Genomic DNA, 20161 nt, shown 5'->3' on the forward strand with positions numbered 1-20161 from the left:
CATATTAATATCTAATATTTCATAGGAATGTTGAAATATAATTTATTTTCTTATTCATTTTTTGTCTCCAAAAATGCGTAATAAACATGGTTTTAGTCCACGAAATCAACGTCCTGTTTCATAACAGAAAGACTTATATATAATTTTTTTTGAAACCTCATTACATTGTCGCAAGATGTTGATTTATGAAAGTCATTTTTAAAAGACCAAGGAGAGGGAGTGATCATGGTGAAACATCCAAACATTTAATATCTCTGAAAAGCCCTGAATGTGCTCTGTAAAGGACATCCAAAACTGTGGCATAGTCTCAGAGAATGATGCAAGGTCTCAGGAGGATATGGCGTCTACTCCGCCTAAGGTAATTTAAGCCATATACTCCTTAATTTATTTAATAATAATAATACTCTTCCCATAGGCCTATATGCAGACCTGTGTTATACGTTTAATTCCGTGCGCTCTTTTTTGAACTTCTTTGATTGCATTCTTTTTTAAAAAAAAAAAAAAATTTTACATTTAAGAAATAAACGTTTATTAACTGGGTAACACAGTAAAATGCAAATGTGTGCATTCTAATGATCAAGCTTTTATCAAATGAAAGCCAATTCTCTGCGTGACTCAGGAAATACCATATATACACATTAAAAGAGCAGAAAACATGAGATGTTGCACCGTGAATTGCAGACAAAGTGCTTTATTGTTTTGAGCAATGCTTATGGAATGGAGTGTATATCTGTTAACATCATAACACACGAGACAGCCTCCCTTTTGGTTACTCTCAAAAACAACTTGACAAAAAACTCATATCTGTGAGCGTGACAGAGAGCACCAGTGCTTCTCCATCACTTCTATTACCTTCACTATCAAGATTAAAACACACACCAAGGGGATTGTATTCTTCCTTCAGTACACCTGCATATTCAACGTTCGCGTCACTCAAAAACGTTAAGAAAATAAACATCGAATTGCTAAATGTACCCCCACCCCCCAAAAGCTTCTTGTTATGAGTTATCCATCAATGAACACACAGAGCAAAAATGCTTTTGGCAAATGAAGAACAAGGTGGAGGGTTTTTTTTTAAGAAGGCGTGAAGCTGTATCTGACTGTAGCACTTTTCACATTCACATAATAGCCTATATATGCGTGTGCGTCCATCAGAAGCTGAAGCGATGCTCTGATGACACTATCAAAGTCTGCAGCTAAAACAGCCTCTATTGTCAGGACCATTGTGGGTTGTTGTTGTTGTGAAGATTACAACCAAGAAGACCAGGGTTTGTTTTCATCCCAACGAGAACAATAAAAAAAAGGCTTCTTTTCCCACTGTGCAATGGTTTCCCAAGGGCACAAAGCAGCGCTCAGTTTATTAAGAAAATGAAACACTAACCAAAGGACGCTGTAACATTGGTGTCGGATAATACTTGCAGATAAAATGCTTGGAGAAAGCCTGAACACAATTTACAATTAACACTATAACAAGAGCCACACCTACTCATATCAACAAATTCACAATGCACACTCTCTTCCAAAGGCTTTTGCACATAGAATTATCCAGTCAAGGAGAAACTGTGACCTTTTCAGTGTTGTTGTGAACATAAAATGCAACGTCTGGTATCCGTTTGAAGCAACAGCATGTTTTAAAACATCAAAACACCAAAAAAAAAATAAAAAAAAAAAAAAATGGATTTTTCATTAACCACCCTAATATTAGAATATAGCATTTAACTTCTGTCTGGAGGGGAAAAAAAGATTTGAAAATGATGCATTAATTTGGAGTAAAAAGGCACGACTCTTGCACAGTGTATATACATGGAAAACACAGTAAAAAGCAAGTACGGGACCATCTTAAAAAATAGACCTGGGATGGGGGGTTTAGGGCAAGGGGAAAAAATAAAAATATGACTAAGCATGGAATATACACCATCTCTGGACTAAACCAGACTTAACACTAAAAATAATGCAACATGCATCTTTTTTTTTTTTTTTTTTTACACAGTACTTGTGTTGTATGATTTAAAACAGTAACATTCTTCATTTATCAGAACACTTTTACTGAATCACGGAGTCGTGCTTTGAAAGTTCTGGTGGATTCAAATTCAATGTAAAAATATGTGCAAGCGATCAAAAAGTCTAAACCAACATAGGATGAGGAGGCTTTTATCTTTGAATTAGAAAAGTTAAGAAGCAAATGTCAAAATGACCTGCATTCCAATTCAATGCCGTTTACGAAATGATTCTCCTCTGTTACAGGTGTTCGGTTTCCCTTGTAAATACCACTGCAGAACCAACAGGATTCCGTGAACATTTTGGTTCCATTCATCATGTGCAAAATATACAACATTTCATCTATTTTGCTGCCAATTTGAACGTTCAAAGGAATTTCAAACAAAACTCACAAGACATATACTGTACTCAATTTCAAACAAAACCAATGTTTTAAAAAAAATGAAAAATACAAATACAACAAAGCACCCCTTCCCCAAACCTCCATGGAATACTGAAACACAACACAAATCGGTGTGTCCTGGTATGATGCAAGAGGTAAACTATGTTTTGTCTGTTGAGAACGAGCGTATGCATGAGAACACGTGAAATGGCAAGGCTGCGTTGAACAGTGCCTCATAGTGCTATCATTGCAGCTCGTAACAGACCGAGTGATCCTAATAAAAAGTGCAACAGTTTAAGGTGCTGATGGTAACTGAATCATTAATGTAACAGAAATCACTGATGACTGAAGAGAAACCACTGATCCTGCTGCCTCAGTGTCTCCATTCTTCCTCCTGTCAAGTTGCTGCGAAACAAAATAAAAAAATTAATCAAAAAGGCCAAACGAAAAATACTTTCTGGAACCTTCGCCACCATTTCAAATGCATTTGCCTAAGAACACTGAAAGAACATGCAAAAGCTGTCTGTCCACACAAGGCAGGTTTGGAGGCGATGGGTCCTCCTTTTGTAAATGGCTCAAAGAACGTTTCTGGTTAGTCTGTGTGAGTAAGGAGAGTTAGCAGGTGCCGTGGTGTCAAGTGCTTCAGGTGCCTCTCTGCGAAGCTGTTGACCCCAGTGGAGGAAAGCAGAGCGGGCAGCCAAGGGTTGCGTGAAGGAGTTCGGGTGGGTGTTTGATGAATGATTCAGCAAGAGAACACATACAGTTCCAATTAAGAACTTGTGTTTTGGCATCCTTTTTTTCAGAGACGTAAATTCACTAACTGAGCCACAGACCATCACATGAGCTCTCTTTCCTCTCGCCGTCCTCTTCTGCTTTAAAAGGCAAGAAAAATATCAAATGAAACGAACAAGATTAAGGGGCATGCATAAGAAAGCAGTAAAACGCCCTGTCCCCCTCCCAAAAAAAGTTACAACTGTTGTCCTTTTCCATCACTCTCATGGTCCCACAAAACAAAAAAAGACAAATAAAACTAAATCAAAATGTAAACGGATGGTGGTTGTAGCTGCTGTAGGGGTGCCCCCCTGTGGCAGAGCAGGTGAGTGAGTGTTCAACACCCCTCTGCTGGCGTCCCTCTTCATCCCTGTGGACTCAGCTCAGCTACCTCGGACTAGGGCAGAATGGTAGTGATGAAATCATAGAATCTCTTCGAGTACTGCTCTGGGTTCACGGTGGAAATCTCTGCCCCAGCCTAAGATGAAAAAAGCACCAGGTTGATGATAAAAAAAAATAAAAAAAAAAATCTTGCTACAAGGTATTGGTACAAGTATTTTTTTCATTAGTTGATAATATTTCTTCTGCCCAATCCAAAAAGTTTGTAATTTTGTTACAAATTTTGTTATCGGTCATGTTCATTACAGTGTTTCATGTTAAATTTTCTGTTATTTAGTTAGTCAATTACATAATTTTTTTAATGATGTTTGTTACCCCGATTGTTTTTTGTCTTGCGAGTGTATGACATTAGCTGGGTTTCCATCAACTTGCTTTTTTCCACATTTTGAAGTATTGCATCAGAATCGAGTGAAGGAAATGCTGAATTTCGAATGAAAATTCCTTAATTAGCAAGAAAGTTTTTACGCTCACTTGAAGTGGTTTTTGACTTGTGTGAAAAAGGGTTCATGAGAATAATGGGACATGGAAATGCATTTTGCTAATAAATTCCTATAAGTGCATAAAGTCATGTGACCTTGTGCTATGGGACAGAAAATCCTACAGACCGATCTTGTTCCACAGCATTTGAAATGTTGTTATGGTCATTTGGGAATGTCTGAACAAAGTCCGTCATATCAAAGTATTTCTGTATAATTGCCTCCCAGAACTGTTAAGCGACTGCGGCATCCACCTCCGAAAGCAATGACTGCATTTATTGTGTTTTGTCTGCTCGTTCTGAGGTGCAAGTCATTTATTATATAGGGAAATTATTATATTCAGTAGCTTCTTCAACTTTTCTTAGTGATGTATAGTGCCAGTTTATCAGGAAGTGATGATTTTGTTCTCTGTGACTCATTGGATGGAAATGGTGCTGTTCACAAATGTTTTGTGTGATATTCCAATTTTGCGCAAAGTTGAATTCGCAACTTTGGATGGAAACCCATCTACTGTGAACCCCCTCTACATGATTATTGGTCATATTCATCATGTGGCTTTCTGTTCTGTTTAACACTGATATAACTCATTTAAATGTAAACGTCAAAGCACTCACCCCATGCTTTACTGTCTTGGCTGCATGAGCAGCCTTTTTCTTGGCATCATAATGCTGAAGGATGTCAATAACAGCCATAAAATAGACCTCCTTTCTGGGAGAATCTGGGGGGAAAAACTTACATTCATTATTTATGAAAACAGAGCTTATAACAAATTTTCATAATGTAACATATTACACAAATCGTAAAGTCAACAAGAAAAAAGCCGGATGTGTCTTAGCTTATCAATCAAGAAGTGATTGGAGTGAAGAAGATGCCCATTTCATACCACAATGGAAGCAGAATGGAATGTTTGACTATAAAAATTATTTTCACCACCTCCCTCTCTTGGTGACATCATCCAAGGAGAGAACATTACATTTTAATTACAAGCTTTTATTTTAAGAGTGAGTATCATGCATGGATGAATTGTTCACAATAACCACAGGGCCATACATTAAGAGGAAATGGGGCCAATTTTTATTTCATGCTGACTTTAACTCTTTACCCGCCACCGTTTTTGGAAAAAGTTGCCAGCCACACCAGCATTTTTGATCATTTTCACAAAAATTTCAAGGCCCCCAGAATATTTTGTTGTATGAAAATCTGAACATGCAATCCATTTTATTGTAGCTTCAAGCATTCTTCTTTTTTTTTTTTTTTTTTTAATCAATACTTGAAAGTAGTTAAGTTTCATAACTAAAGCAACTTTGAGCAAAAAGCTGAGAAAATCTAGCGCCGTGCAAAAAAATCGAACGCGATTTTCATGCACATCTTGTCAGTAAAGTCGCTCCTGTGATTAGTAGTATATCTCCAGCACGTGCGTTCAGATCAGGTTTGCCAGGTCTTCAAAACAAAACCTGCCCAATTACTTCTCAAAACTAGCCCAATCACGTTTCTTTCCGGGCAATAAAATACAAATTATTTGTCGGGGTTGCCTTGGTAAAATTCGCATTTTAGGGGCTAAACATTACGTTATTTGTATTGGGGTCGCTTCGACCCACGGACATGAAAATAAAACCGCAGACTTGGCAACAGTGGTTGGCCTATACTACACAGAGCCGTAATTCACTGACAATCTACACAAAATAAATTTTTCCAAATCGGAGGCGATTCTTTGTAGATTTTGTGTTAGTTGTCGGTAGACTATGGCTCTGTGTAGTAAATGCCGCTCCACCTGAACCAGTGTTGCTAAGTCTGCGGTTGTTTTTCATGTCCGCAGATTGGAGCAACCCCAATACCAATAACGTGATGTTTAGCCCCTAATATGTGTATTTTACCAAGGCAACCCTGCCAAAAAACGTGTATTTTAACCCTGGGATGCAATGTTTCATTGGGGAACCTCCTGGAAATGCGATTGGACTAGTTTGGACTAGTTTTGAGAAGCAAGTGGGCAGGATTTGCTTTGAAGACCTCGATTTTTTGCATAGCCCTATCGAATACTATATCTAGATCATATTCAGTACAATTGATCAAAGTAAAGATGCAGTATATCACTTTCCATTAACTTTATTATTTTTCATATGCTCATTTCGTCTTCCTCGCCTGTGTTTTTGATCGGGAGACTCTGGAAGGTTTGACAGGGAAGCCTGGTCTCATACATAACTGAAAATCCCATGTTTGGTGGGGAAAAAGGTAAAGTTTTGTATATAGTATATATGATCAAAATTGTATATATACAGATAATTGTATATTTCAACATGCTTCCTGCTCCACTCACTGTCATGGCTTTTGATGGCATAGACGTCAATACTGGGGTTAAAGTCTCCTGGTGAGAGTGGTTTAGTGCTGTCCAGAGTGTAACTGGGACTGTCAGGAGGAGTGCCGACAATCCCTCCATCACTCTCTCCTTCCTCTTCTCCATCATTATCCTCGCTCTCAACCTCCTCTTGTTCTGCCCTTTCCACGTCATGGATCCCAACCAGAAGACTGTAGTCCATCAACTTCAGCAAAGCAAGGAACTAGACAGAGATATGAGGAAAGGAAAAACAGTGATGAGAAAGAGGAAGAGAAAAAGTGAGAATTAAAGAAAAATGATTCATTGTATCAGTATAAGGAAGACAGAGGGGGAAAGTGAATTCTTCCAAATCATTTACCTCCACATCCTTTCGTAGCTTATCAAGGAAGGTCTTCTTGCTCTCCTCATCAATGTATATTTTCTGTCCATCGTTGATAAAGTCATTGTCTTTGTACGTGGGGAATTCTTTAGCCTGGTGAAAAAGAGGAAAACAACATTTAGTTGCTCACTTACACTTGCAGACTCTTTTAAGGGCTTCAAAAGAGGTTGATCATGAACATTAAAATGACTCCAGTTCCTGACATGCTGGTCATGTCATGTAGTATCACACGGGGCAGCAGGGGGTGCTCTAGATTCATTAGAAAAAGCTTGTTTGGCATATTCAGCAACATGTAGTGTCAAGGGACCCTCAAATGATCAAAGGAGGCAACAACCAAACTAGTTGATCTGCATTTGTGTTTAGAGATATTCAGAATGGCCTACAAAATAAATGAGCTTTTATATACAAGCATTGCATCAAAAGTCAGGCACAAAAATGAAAACCATTTCCAGCAATTTTGTGTAACTAGCTTATTTAGTATCCTTGCTCAAGACTCCAATAAAAACATTATTAATGGACTTATTAAAAAAACCATTGGCAGATTTCCCAACTTTCAAAAGCAAACACACCTATCATATCATTGCAAAATCAAAAAAACAAAAAAATTGCGAAAGTGCACCATGTTGGTAGGTAGAAGAGCAATAGGAATAGGTTTGGTCAAGGAAAGCACCATAAGTAAACAGATATCTATGGGAGGGCGCTGATGAAATGGTTTGCATCTATTAAAGATTAATACACATTCCTAATTTTCTTTAACCTCTACTCTCCAAAAACATGTCAAGGAGCCCACTTTTTTATGAGCCAATCATGTCTTGGGGAATAAAATATATTGAATATCCTGTTTCACTCAGAAATATGTCACATTATTGAACTAAAATGACTTGCGAATGCCATTGTACTTTAAAAGTAAAGTGACAGACTTGCAAAAAAGGTACAAAAGTGCCACTGGGGCGGTACTCTTCAAAAGGTACTAATATGTTAAGCATTCATATGTAATTGTAAAGAATTAATGTATCTAAGGTATTAATATGGGTGAATAAGGTACAAAGATGTACCTTTTAGTTTTATACCTTAGTGCAGTGGTTCCAAAACTGGGGGGCATGCAAGGCTGAGGAATAGTATACAGTCAGCAGATTATTTTCCAAAAGAAACCTCCACATGGTGAAAAAGACTACACTGTGTAATTTTCCTGCTTATCATTGCCTGTAAATAATTGAACGCAAAATATTAATCTGACATATTATAATTACCTCAACATGACTCACAATACCCGCTTGAGCAGTTGTAGCAGTTGTGGTTGTATCAATAACAGACCACTAGATGGTCCGATTGAAGAATCAGAGTTGTATTGCAGGGGGACATGCAGAAATATAAATGAATGATGCATGGTTCTGCTCTGAGCAAGTAACGTTAAGTTACAAGTTTACAGTTAAGTGAAAATACTGCCAGTGATGCAGATGGTGCAAACAACGTGTCTACGCCAGACACGAGCGGCATGATGTGACAAGCAAATAGAACCCAGTGATGCTGTGGATGCGGCGCGATGTGACAACAAATCCACGTCAGTAAACGCTCTGACACAAAGGACAACTGTAATTGTTCTAAAAGAATATCCTGTAAGTTTCAAAACTGATAACGTCTTTGTTACTGAAACAAAAGCTTTTATTGACACCAGGCCCAGCAAATGCCAGATCCTGGAATGAGCCTACCTATGACGTAATAGAAAGGTTAAACACCGCCTCCACAGAAGAATATCATTGCCTAATTATGTAGCCCCGCCCACTGATTCACACGTGACACATTAGGGAAATAACATAAGTGGAGCTAAACCAGATCGAGCAACCAAGCAATAAACATGCCATTAAAGGTTGCGAAATATTGTGCAGCTCCTGGTTGTGGAAGAACACAATCGCTGCATAACCCTCCACTGGATTCAAATATTAGGAATGCGTGGTTGAACTTTATTTTAATTAAGTTTCAGCTCACGTGAGTAAAACATTGGGCAGTTGTTTGCTTTATTTCACTGCAGATTCCCTTGTAAACAAGACACAGCTTGATGCTTGACATGCAGAGAGCCTGAGATTAAAAAGCAACTGCAACTATATTTGATCCGACAGGAATGACGCAGCACACTTATGTGAGTAAAAATATTTGTACCGTCACTAATGCTTTATTTGAGATCACTTGATATGTCCTGATTATGTCTATGTGTCTAACCAGTCACAGTAGGCTCTAATTATGAAGGACATAGCTTGTCAAACAGACACACACAATGTATACCATACATAAATATGAACAATAATACCTAATAATATGCAGAGTAGACATGTGAAATTACAAGTATTCACAGCTAGCTTAACATCACAGTTCTAGTACCTTGTGATGACTAGCAAGCAAACATTCCAACCACTGTCATTAAATCATCGGTTTTATTTAAGGTGCCAGTGTTGATGCTACTGAAGCTTACAGTCTCTTGCTTTAATCTCCATAGCTTAAAACAGCACCATGGACTCTGCTTCACCTTGACACCCTAAGTATAGGATAGATCTACATCTGTGCACCTGGTAATCACACAGACACTGTAAATCCAGCACGCCTCATGCTCATACTCTCACCTTTGCTTCACAGTAAATCACGTGTGACAAATGGTTAGCCACTACAGAATGAACCATCCTCAAAAACAAAAGAAAAGTGACCTGGACATACAATTAGGAAAATCTGCGTTCCGATTCTGTTCATTGCATACCAGTTCCATAGGTACCGGTGCCATATTGACACCAGGTTTCGGTACCCAACCCTACATACAATACACTCCACATACAAAAAAAACTGACAAACAAATGATCGGAAAAGCAATACAAGCGATAATGTGAAACTTTCACATCAGAAGTTTGTGTTTGAGGGTGAAACTGACCTTTTCTTTGTCACTTGCCTCTCTGGCAACAGTAGATCCCTACAGAGAAGAAAAATGTAAACATGTCAAACAATATCATAATCATCCTCAATCATAATCAATCTGGTGTGACTTGGTCTGTCATGTTTCACAATTCTTACCTTCAGGTCATATTTCTTATACACAGACAACCGGTGACTGAACACGTTGCGTGTGACTATCATATAAGTCTCATCTCCATCTACAGTGAGGCGGTACATGCCTAAATACTGTGGCAGCAGTGTGGTACCATGACATTCCACGATATACTGCAGTGAAAAAAGACATTATAATCATCCAGCTCACTAGAAATGTACAAATTATGAGTAAAACATCAATTGTATGGAGAATGTATGAGCTTGTGTCAAACCTGGTGGTACTTTTTGAGGATGTTGTGCATCTCAGCCACGTCTTCGCTGCTTATGGTTTTGATGACGTACCTCTTGTCGTAGGAGGTGTGGAAGCGAGCACCACTACGGCCCTGAGCTTCACTACTGAGGGGTGCACTGTGTGTCAAAGAGTTCTGAACAAAACACAAAACACTGAAATGAGTGCCTTGCCTGCCAGCAATGTGATATTTGTATTAAGCTATGCATTAAATAGATGATGCGGTTTTGTTCATATTGTTTACAGAATTGACGAAATTATAAATAAATATTTATAAATATTAGTTAAGACAGTATACACTTTTTTTGCAAAAATAATCCGTTATTTTATTGCATTGAATAAACTGTTTAATGAGGTGCATTTTTTGCTCAGGATAAATTTTCAGGTCAAATGTTTCCCTAACACATTTAATCTGTATATAAAATATAAAAAATGGAGATATGTTTCAATTTTATTTTGTTATTTTTGTTTTATTTGTTATTTTAAGAATAAAGTAAATTTTGTCTTAATAAATTTGTTATATTAAAATACAGTTACATTTAAAGCTTTTTTCTACTTCTCTCTGTAGAAAGATTTAAAAAAGTAAATAATTATCGATACCAAACAATATGAAACTTTATATTGTGATACATTTCTTAGCTATATCGCCCAGCCTTAACACCAAGATTCATAACAACCGATTAATACCATAAAACTGTGGATTTTCGACCCAATCTGGCACTGTTACGTTAATGTAAAAGGGCATTCTGACATCTGCCCCTAATGTCATTATTCAGGATGCATAATGAATGAAATCATTAGAAATGTTTTCAAAACGAAAACAACTCAGTTTGGCCAGGCCAATGTAAAAATTAATTCCCATCATTACTGAAAGTGTCCAATGTGATTTCTTCTTTCAGTTGATAAGCAACAATTCTGTTGTTGCAGAGCCACTATATATCTTTATCTGAAATTAAATTATTTATTTAATTTGTATTTAGTAAGTTATTAATTTTCAAGTTGCTAATGCTCACTAAGGCTACATTTATTTGAACAAAATTACAGAAAATAGTGAAATATTACAATTTAAAATAACCTTTTTTTATTTCAATACATAAATTAAGTTTCAGCAGCCATTACTCCAGTGTCGCATGATCTTTCAGAAATCGTTCTAATATGCTGAGCTGGTGCTCAAAAAACATCTCTCATTATCATCAATGTTGAAAACAGTTGTGCTGCTTAACTTTGTGGGGAAAAAATAAGGGTAAGCAATGCAATAAATAAAAATAAAACATAATAATAAAATAAACTAAGGCTGATGCACGTTTATTTGTGGGCAGGTTAAGTCGGTTATGTCATGGTTTGGCTGCCAAATCACTGTTAAAAATCGATCTGAATTTTCTGAAGTTCTGAGATTCACAGAACTCGTGACTGAGCACTGGCTCTCATGCGAAAGCATATGGTTATTTCTGATGATAACATTTTGTTTGCAAATCACGACTGGTATTGTCCTGCCCACAACATATGAGCGCTGACATACAGACAGTGTGCGGTTTCCATGTTTTCTCACTGACTGAAGTGGTCTGCCTTTGTGTCTGTTCCGGTTTCAGAAAAAAAAGCTCATAATGGACACACGATGCACTTGAAAGAAATGGAGGGTCTCTGCTCAGTGAGGGTGAGTGAAGGACACAGCTGCACAGAGCAGCTCAGACCACTCTACATACATTCCCCAGGTCTGTTACCTCAAACATGTACACACCCACACATTTCCCTACCACCTCCCTCTCGGAGTATCTTTCTTACTCAGATCTATGTGCTTGGATTTCCTCATATTCATCAAACACTCCCTATATTCATCAAGTATACTCTTTAAACACAAAACCAAAAGCAGGATACGAAATCTGAAAGGGCTTCCCAGGCTGAGTCATATGGGCTTAGGGCTTGTAGCTGTTTAGCTGACAGCTTGTTCTGCAGGGTGGACTGAGGAACCACAACGCCAAGAAGTCATAGCGGGTTTACACTAGGTCTGTATTACAAAACAGCTTTGTCACTATGCAGGTAGACATTTGACTTGCGGCATAACATCTGGTCCTAAGTACCGCCCACTTATGACCAACATGACTTTCCACAATTATATTTAAATGCCCCATGACTCTTGCAGTAGTAATTCTTATTACTGGACAAGAAAAAAAAAAATGCATACTCGTTATAAAATTGACTTTGACAGTGCCAGTAATTACCCTTTTAAAATCATGCTATCTCATGTATCCACATTTTCCAAGCAACAATTGTTAAGGGTGAAATTAGGTCATTGGTTCTGGAAGCATTTTTCCCCATTCATTTTCCCTATAGGGATTTAAAAAGCATTATGAACCATGAATTAAGCAAACCAGCTGCAAGGTGAATCAATGCATTACAAAGTTTTATTTAAAGCAAATATTGTTGCAAATTTTCAAAATGTGCAAAAATATTTGAAAATCAATGAAGCACACTGCTTCACACTGAATAACAATCAGATTAAAAATGTATATAATCTTCAAATTCTGCTGTTAAACATGATTTAAAAAAATAACTTTGACACGAACAGATGGTTTCAACAAAAGCTTCAACAAAAGAACCACTGATTCATGGGCTTCCTTAACACTGACCAGTCTATCTTGAAAATACATAGTAACGCACACTTCTAAAATTTCAAAACCCTTTAAACTATTGTCTTGCAACACCTAGACAACCGTTAACCTCCAGTAAACAGCTCAAACTTAACGTCTCTAATCAAGACCATAAAATAAGCAGCAAATTCTGTAAAGCTAACATTTTTTGCACATGTGTCAAGGGTTACAGTCATAATGTAATGCCTGTTAAACCCACATAAGAAGACCCTGACTAACCAAGACCCTGAGCTCTTTCAGATTACAGTAGGAGGAGAAATGTTGAGAAAAGCCTTTCTATCTAATGACACACTGATTGTGACTATTCTCACTTAAGTTATTTTCCTCCATGAAAGAGATATAAGGAAAGGAATATGAGGACAATTAAGAACATTTGTATGTAGGAGGCTGAAGGACACAAGGACAGCTCTGACATTACTATGTTATTATGGGGAATAATGGTCTTTATTATGACATAAATTGAGTGGTTAATGACTAAATTACCTCTTGGTAGTCATGGGCTTTTCTCACAGAGAATCTATTTAGCATTGTTTAGTAGTGAGTAGACTGGTGTTTTGTGTGGTTCAACTGCAGTAATATGCTGTGGTTCTAAGACACAATGAATGTGATACCATTTCATCATTTCTCTCTCTTTCACAAAGCTTACCTGGAAGTCCTGGTCATCAATGCTGAACCTCTCTCTCAAGTTACGGAAAACAAGAGGGCAATACTCTTTAAACTTAAAATGGCTTGGCATATTCTCTCTGAAAAGCAAAGAAGAAAAGCGGGGGGGGAAATTAACATTAAGAGATTTCTGGGTGAATCACACATTTCAGTTACATGTTTTTGCTTTTTTGTTTCAAATAAATCTAAAGTTTGTTTCAATTAGACGCTACTGTGACTTACACATTTTTTATATAAATATGTATAAACATCAATTATAAATAATATGTCATGGTATGTGTTGTACTGCTTTTTTTTTTTTTTAAACATGATTCAGAAATGTTCTTGACCGGTTTCATTAAGATTCACTGTTCTAATAAGATTACAATATGATGAATCATGAAAAAAAGGAAAACTGAGTGGCACTCACTTGTTGAAAAGGTGGTTGTCAACCTTAATCTTCGAGTAGGCTTTGAAGTCATCAGGCATTAGCATGATGGGGATCTGAACATGGCTCAACTCGTTTATCTAGACAGGAGAGAGAGAGAGAAAGAGGAGACAGATTAGTCACTGGTTACTTGTTCAGGGTCCGGGGCTTAAAATGGGAGTCAAATGTGGTGGTCGCCCGATATGGGCATGACAATGTCTGACCAATATTGATATCTTGAAAGCAATTTGACCTATATAAATATACTAACACAATTTAAGAATAGCAAATGAACGTAAAAATTTGCTGAATATATATATATATATATATATATATATATATATATATATATATATATATCACTTTAAATATTTCAATGGATATTTACTCAAAATGTAAAAAAAAAAAATAATAATAAAAAAAAATCCACCACCAAGAGACTCAACAACATGTCAAGTTATCAATAAGCTACATAATCCCAACACTTGCTACCAATCAAAACTACAAATACTGGTTAACAGCTATAACAGCCACACATTTTGGTGATAAACATAGTATAGTATAATTTTATTTAATGCCATGTCAGCATCTGCAGCTATTTTCATGGCAAAAACTCAAATACAATAATGAAAATATATCACATAAATACAATAAAACAAGCAAACAAATAAACACAGCAAGTAATATTATACAAGATTTTTTAAATGAAGTGCTAAACATTCTAAAAACATTTCAGGCAAAACCTTACTAAAGTCCTTAAGTGAACTAACTTCATAATAGAGCTTTCTACATGCATTAAAATCATGACAGTCTAAAGGAATATATTTAATATATATTAAATATATCCGGTTGTGTGTTCACAGTGTGTGTGAGTTCACTGCTCTGTGTGTGTGCACTTCGGATGGGTTAAATGCAGAGCACAAATTCTGAGTATGGGTCACCATACTTGGCTGAATGTCACGTCACTTTCACTTTCACTTTCACTTAATAGAAGGGGGGGGGGGGGGTCTTGGAGAACATGCACAGAGCTGGGTCTTCACCTTTAAGCAAAAATGCAGGAGTCATTCTGGCATGACCTAAACGGCATCTGGTAAAGACCACTTGATCAAATCGGTTTTGGGATGAACATTATTATTCATGTGACATCGAACAAATCAAAGCACACACACATGAGGTGCTGAAATGTGCTGGGCACAGGAATAACATCAGTGTGAGTGATGTGTTCTGCTCATCAGAGGGCGATATCTCTGTCACACAATGCACTGCTTTGCTCTGTTCAGGGCCAGAAACAATGTGCTACATTCAGCAGTCATCAGTTTTGCTTTGCACAGTTTGCGCTTCTGAAAACAACACTACAGCATTTTTGTAATAAAACCGTAATAATGGAAATTACTGCTGTTCTGTGAGAAGTGGGAATGTAACACTGCTGTGGACTGTTTTCGATCCAGCAAAGAGATCTGGTGACTCACAGGTTCTCTCCCTCTATTAAGATTCTTAATTAAGAAATAAATATAAATAACAATAGTGCTAACTAAACTCAGGAGGACTGCAGAAGGCCTTAATTTCTGTGATATATTTGTTTGTTTGAGGATGTGCACACACCAGGAAAATCAAGCAATCAAACAGACATGAAGCACCATGGGAGTTCAAAGATTTTGTGTTTGACACTCGGCAACAACAGACAATCAGCGGAGCATTGAAAAATATAAATATATGAACTATGAAATTTACAAATAAGTAAGGATGCATCAATACAAAAATTGTGGCTAATAATTAGTCACATTCTGATAACCAATACATGGAGGATATTAGAATTTGACTATTTTCACAAGAAATGAAAAATAAATAAAAAAAGAACTAAAAACTATTTTAAATGCTACAAGTGAATTTTAGGCATCAAAACATTATAATTTATAACAATAATGGGAATAATATGATTTGCAACAGATTAAATTTAACAGTATTATTAAATTATTTGAATTTTTAAGTAAGCATTAGACAGATAGTGGCAAAGGTTGAAAGAAATATACTGTGATTTGACCTTTCTAAGAATTGATAGCTCTATAGACTTTCCTATTGACTGGTCAAATGCCAGGCTTTTGGATGTGAAGTACACTGTGAGTACACAGTGCTACCTATAGGAGGCAGAATGTCTTTGTGTTTTTTTCTTGTCTGAGCAAATGTTCTGCCTCATTTGTTCTACATGCAGCATCTTTATGTGATATCCAAGAGTCAGTTATTTAGCTTCCCTTGTGGATTTTTAGCTTGATCTAACATTAAAAAACTGCAATTTAAGACATTTCAGTAATGTATACCTACCTAATTCCTTGTGTATAATGTACTAGAACATTTACTGACATGTTAAATTCATGACCAATGCTAATATTTTATATATGTCTACATATGTAGCGGAATGACAATAAAGCTCGACTTGACTTAATTTGACTCATTTCTGTCAAAAAAAAAAGAGTGGGGTTCTTGCCCACCCAATGAGAAACCAATCCTAGCAGACTTTGGATTACTGAAGCTCTTTACAAAAATGCAAATTGAGAAAAGAAGGTATTTCAAACAAGGTCACTTGAAACCCTTTAAAACACCTCAGTCCTAACGCAAGCAAGTGTAAGGAAGCTGTTATGCATGCTGTGGTTACTGCTTAGTGAGTTGATCTATCAAGCTGTGGTCAGAAAATTAAGCTACACTGAGCGTTAGGTATGAAAAGTGAATTTGTATTTGTAACAACAAGCATGAGCAAATCTAGCATGGCTTTAAAATGAGGTCGATTTCAACAAAAATGCTTTGTTTAGACTGTAAATATGATACATCTTTTACTGTTCAAGGAAATTAAATGTCACATGAGGAAGCCAGCACTATGAACAACTGAAGCAGATTTCATGAAAGTTTATGCCCACTCATCACTAAATCTGAAACTAGTTTTTCTTTAGTTTGTGCTGACACAAACTGTTCATCCTTTTTATAGAAAAGATGGGCTGTCTGACCAGAAGAAACATATCTGCTCTTTGGGCCTCCGCCAGGCTGTTGTAAACACTACTTATCAAAGATCAAGAGAGCTACAAGCAGAGGACTGCTTCACACTATATGCAAGCATACAGAGAGTTGCTTCAAGCGTCAACATAACACCACGAGAACATGACAATAAATCACTAAATCACCCAAGAGTACAAATCAAAAGCAGAGGTACGAAAATCTCCATCTCGATAACTTTTTGTTCTAAATAACATGTCAAAGTAAAACCAATGTGTTTCCCCCTCCAGGGTGGGATTAATGCAGTGTTTATTTGAAATGCAATTAAAGCTAAGCGGCAATGAGAGGGGTTTAAGAGGCAACAGGCACTTGCGGAAACACGTGAGAGCAGGATGAGGTATGAGCTGTGCTTTCTAGAGGACTAAAGCCTGTCTACTGGCACTGGTGAAGCAACAGAGGGAAACATCCCCCATGTGCTCATGTGTACATTCTCAGTAGCTAGCTACAGACTATTTTGGACACCAAGCCTATGCCTTTTAAGGACAATATACCACGTGGACAAATAAGGAACTATATATGTTCCTTATTTTATTAAACACACGGTATATCTGATCTGACACCGGGGTCCGTGAATAACATGGTGAACTTCTCTAATTTTTATCTGCCATCAACTTTTTTATATATATTTCATAATATCTAGTCATCAATTTAAACACTATAGTTACAATTTCAAATAACTGATTCAGTTCAAAGTATTAGTAAATAAGTGAAATTAAGACATTATCTAACATTAAAAAAGTAAAAAATAGTTTGAAATAAACCAGAAATCAAATAAAATATAAATATAACATGCAAAATGTAGCTAAAATGAAAATAAAAGAAAATATTTGGAAAACCTCGGTGTGTCCATACAATGGAAATCAATGGTAACCAACACTGTTTGACACTGATTTAAAACAAATCTTTAGCTTCCAAAAACCAGTTAGACATCAGACCTGCTAACCTTGATCCAATAAATACTTTTCAGTCAGCCGGTGACAGAGTGTGGGCAGTTTTAGAGATGTTGCACTGTACAAGATTAGAAACTGTGAGAAACTGGAGTAGACAACATGCTCCAATGTCCCAGTTTCCACCTACATGCTATATCCTTTGAGGATCCAGGGATAGTGGCCAAACATTTTCAACAAAGCCAGGGGCAGCTGCACAGGATCTCCTTGGCTTGTTCCCTCATCCTTGTATAAATACAAATAAATTCTAAAAGCGACTGCTATAGACCTCAATAACTCTGAGGCCATGTCATAGGTGTTCAACAAGTCTGCACCTATTGTTTTTGTTTGTTTAAGAACTAAGCACTTATCTCTATGCAACCATCTCATCGGCCAAGTTTCACACTACCACTTCCTGTTTCTCTCCATGGCAGCGAAATCAGGTTTTCCGCTACAGAGCTGACATGCTTGCACTCCATCAGGGCAGGAAGCCTAGTTTAGAGAATGCTCATCCTCCTACCAGATGTTTATAAAAGTTTTTTGTTTCTAAGCAGTGCAGTCATATCCAGCGGTCCTAGTGGGGTTTTCGGTATTTCATCCTCTTGAAGTAAACAATGCACTCATTTATTGCACATGAGCCTAGGAGTCAAAAAACAAAACCAAAAATAAGATCTGACAAAGGTTTAGATTATATTCTGACAACTTATAAATTTTCCGGAAAATTAACATAAAAATAGAAATCTCATTATTCACGCTCATGTCTTTAGCTTCTGTAAAACACACAAAAAAAATATTTTGAATAATGTTTCAATTGATGTTGTCCATATAATAACAGTCAATGGGATCCAAAGCAAAACTAAACCCAACTGACTTTCATATGGACATTTCCATTTTATTCAACAGATGAAAATTTCGGAACATGAAGGTGAGTAAATGATGACAGAATTATGACTAACACATTGTCAATGTAAGCACTTTGAGGTGGGCGATATATCGTTTAGACGATAATATCCAAATTGTTGTCTGGAAGATATGCAAAATTAGCATATCGAATATTTCATCATTTCAATCCGACCCCCCCAAACATGAAAAGAGCTGAAGGAAGAGAAAAAAATAACGCACACTATAAGCTTCTAAACAATTGTATTTAACGATTTTAATAATGTAACGTTAGGGGTTTGTTTGACTGTATTTTATGTTTTGTTTTGTTTTTTTACAAAATCCTGATCATTCCTCAATTGCACGAGAGTAAGCTGCAACTAATTTGCGAGATGTAGTAAATCATTCAACTCATTCACGAACGACATGTGTACCAGTTCAGTCATTTCATTCACAAACGATATCTCTTGATCTTGTTCAGACTCATGAAACTCGTTCAGTGAAGGGCGTATTCATTCACTACATACAAATCACATGCTCCTCACATGTCATACTCGAAGGCTGTTGGCTCGAGGTTGAGTAACTCTTTGACAGGATTAAACAGTTCACAGAGCTACCCGGTTCACTGAGCTGCGCATGCGCTGCTAATAGTGCCGCGCTACTGTGGATGGAGGAACTTCAGTGAATGAGAAATATGAGTCAGTGGATTACGTGTACCAGAAAGATTCATTCACCTAAAAGATTCGTTCAAAAAGAACGATTCATTCACGAACGACACATCACTACTTGTTATCTAGCTTAGAGCGCAACAACACAAAAATGAGCGAAGAAAGCAAAAAAGCACAGTCATCCTCAAAACCAGTGCCAGAAGAGCTAACAGCGAGACATGGGTCAGCTTCTTTAGCCTGGAGATGGTTTGGTTTTGACAAAAAAGACGAGCAAAAAACGTCGCCCTTCTGTAGAATTTGTCGCAGGCAGATCGCCGTAAAGCAGAGCGTCTTAACCAACCTATTCCATCATCTCCGTACCACGCACAAAACACAGTTTGAAAAGTATGAAAGGCTTCATGCTGAACGTTTACATTTTTAAAAAGACAACTTTTTTTTTTAAGTTCATTAATTTAAATATTTTTTTAAAAAGTTAAAGTTAAGTTAATTAAGTAAATTTTTTTTAAGTTAATTTATTATATATTGTACTGGAAAACCACTGTTCTTGTATTAAAATAAATATTTAGTACAGTAACTTGGTTCATGTTTAAATCAATAATGTCTCATATCTTTATTTACTAGTAATTCTATACAATAATAGGTCCAATGCAGAGCCATCACCAGCAATCTATAAGTTTGTTTTAATGATAGCAGTGCGGATGTGTGTGATAAAAAGGTACATGTTGATCTTTAGCCGCGTTTCCACCGCAGGAACTTTACCCAGGAACTAGGGACTTGGTCCGGTACTTGGTGTGTTTCCACCGCAGGAACCAGGAACTAAATAAAAGTTCCGGGTAAAAAAATGCCCCCCAGAAAGTCCCTGCTGGCGAGGTG

General features: G+C 36.9%; 1 protein-coding gene across 1 annotated transcript in view; it reads right to left on the reverse strand.

The window, feature by feature from the left end:
• Positions 1-675: 675 nt before the first annotated feature.
• The window catches only part of LOC127946237 (phosphatidylinositol 5-phosphate 4-kinase type-2 alpha), a 33743-nt gene continuing 14257 nt past the window's right edge, over positions 676-20161 (reverse strand). Inside the window, exons 2-10 of the mRNA XM_052542677.1 lie at positions 13777-13874; positions 13351-13447; positions 10040-10192; positions 9792-9938; positions 9652-9690; positions 6717-6830; positions 6341-6581; positions 4641-4744; positions 676-3629 (exon numbers count right to left, since the gene is read on the reverse strand). Coding sequence (XP_052398637.1) covers positions 3549-3629; positions 4641-4744; positions 6341-6581; positions 6717-6830; positions 9652-9690; positions 9792-9938; positions 10040-10192; positions 13351-13447; positions 13777-13874 — 1074 coding nt within the window. The 3' untranslated portion in view covers positions 676-3548. The remainder of the gene's footprint in view (positions 3630-4640; positions 4745-6340; positions 6582-6716; positions 6831-9651; positions 9691-9791; positions 9939-10039; positions 10193-13350; positions 13448-13776; positions 13875-20161) is intronic.

The sequence above is a fragment of the Carassius gibelio genome, chromosome A24 (assembly GCF_023724105.1).
Source record: "Carassius gibelio isolate Cgi1373 ecotype wild population from Czech Republic chromosome A24, carGib1.2-hapl.c, whole genome shotgun sequence".
Classification (NCBI taxonomy): domain Eukaryota; kingdom Metazoa; phylum Chordata; class Actinopteri; order Cypriniformes; family Cyprinidae; genus Carassius; species Carassius gibelio.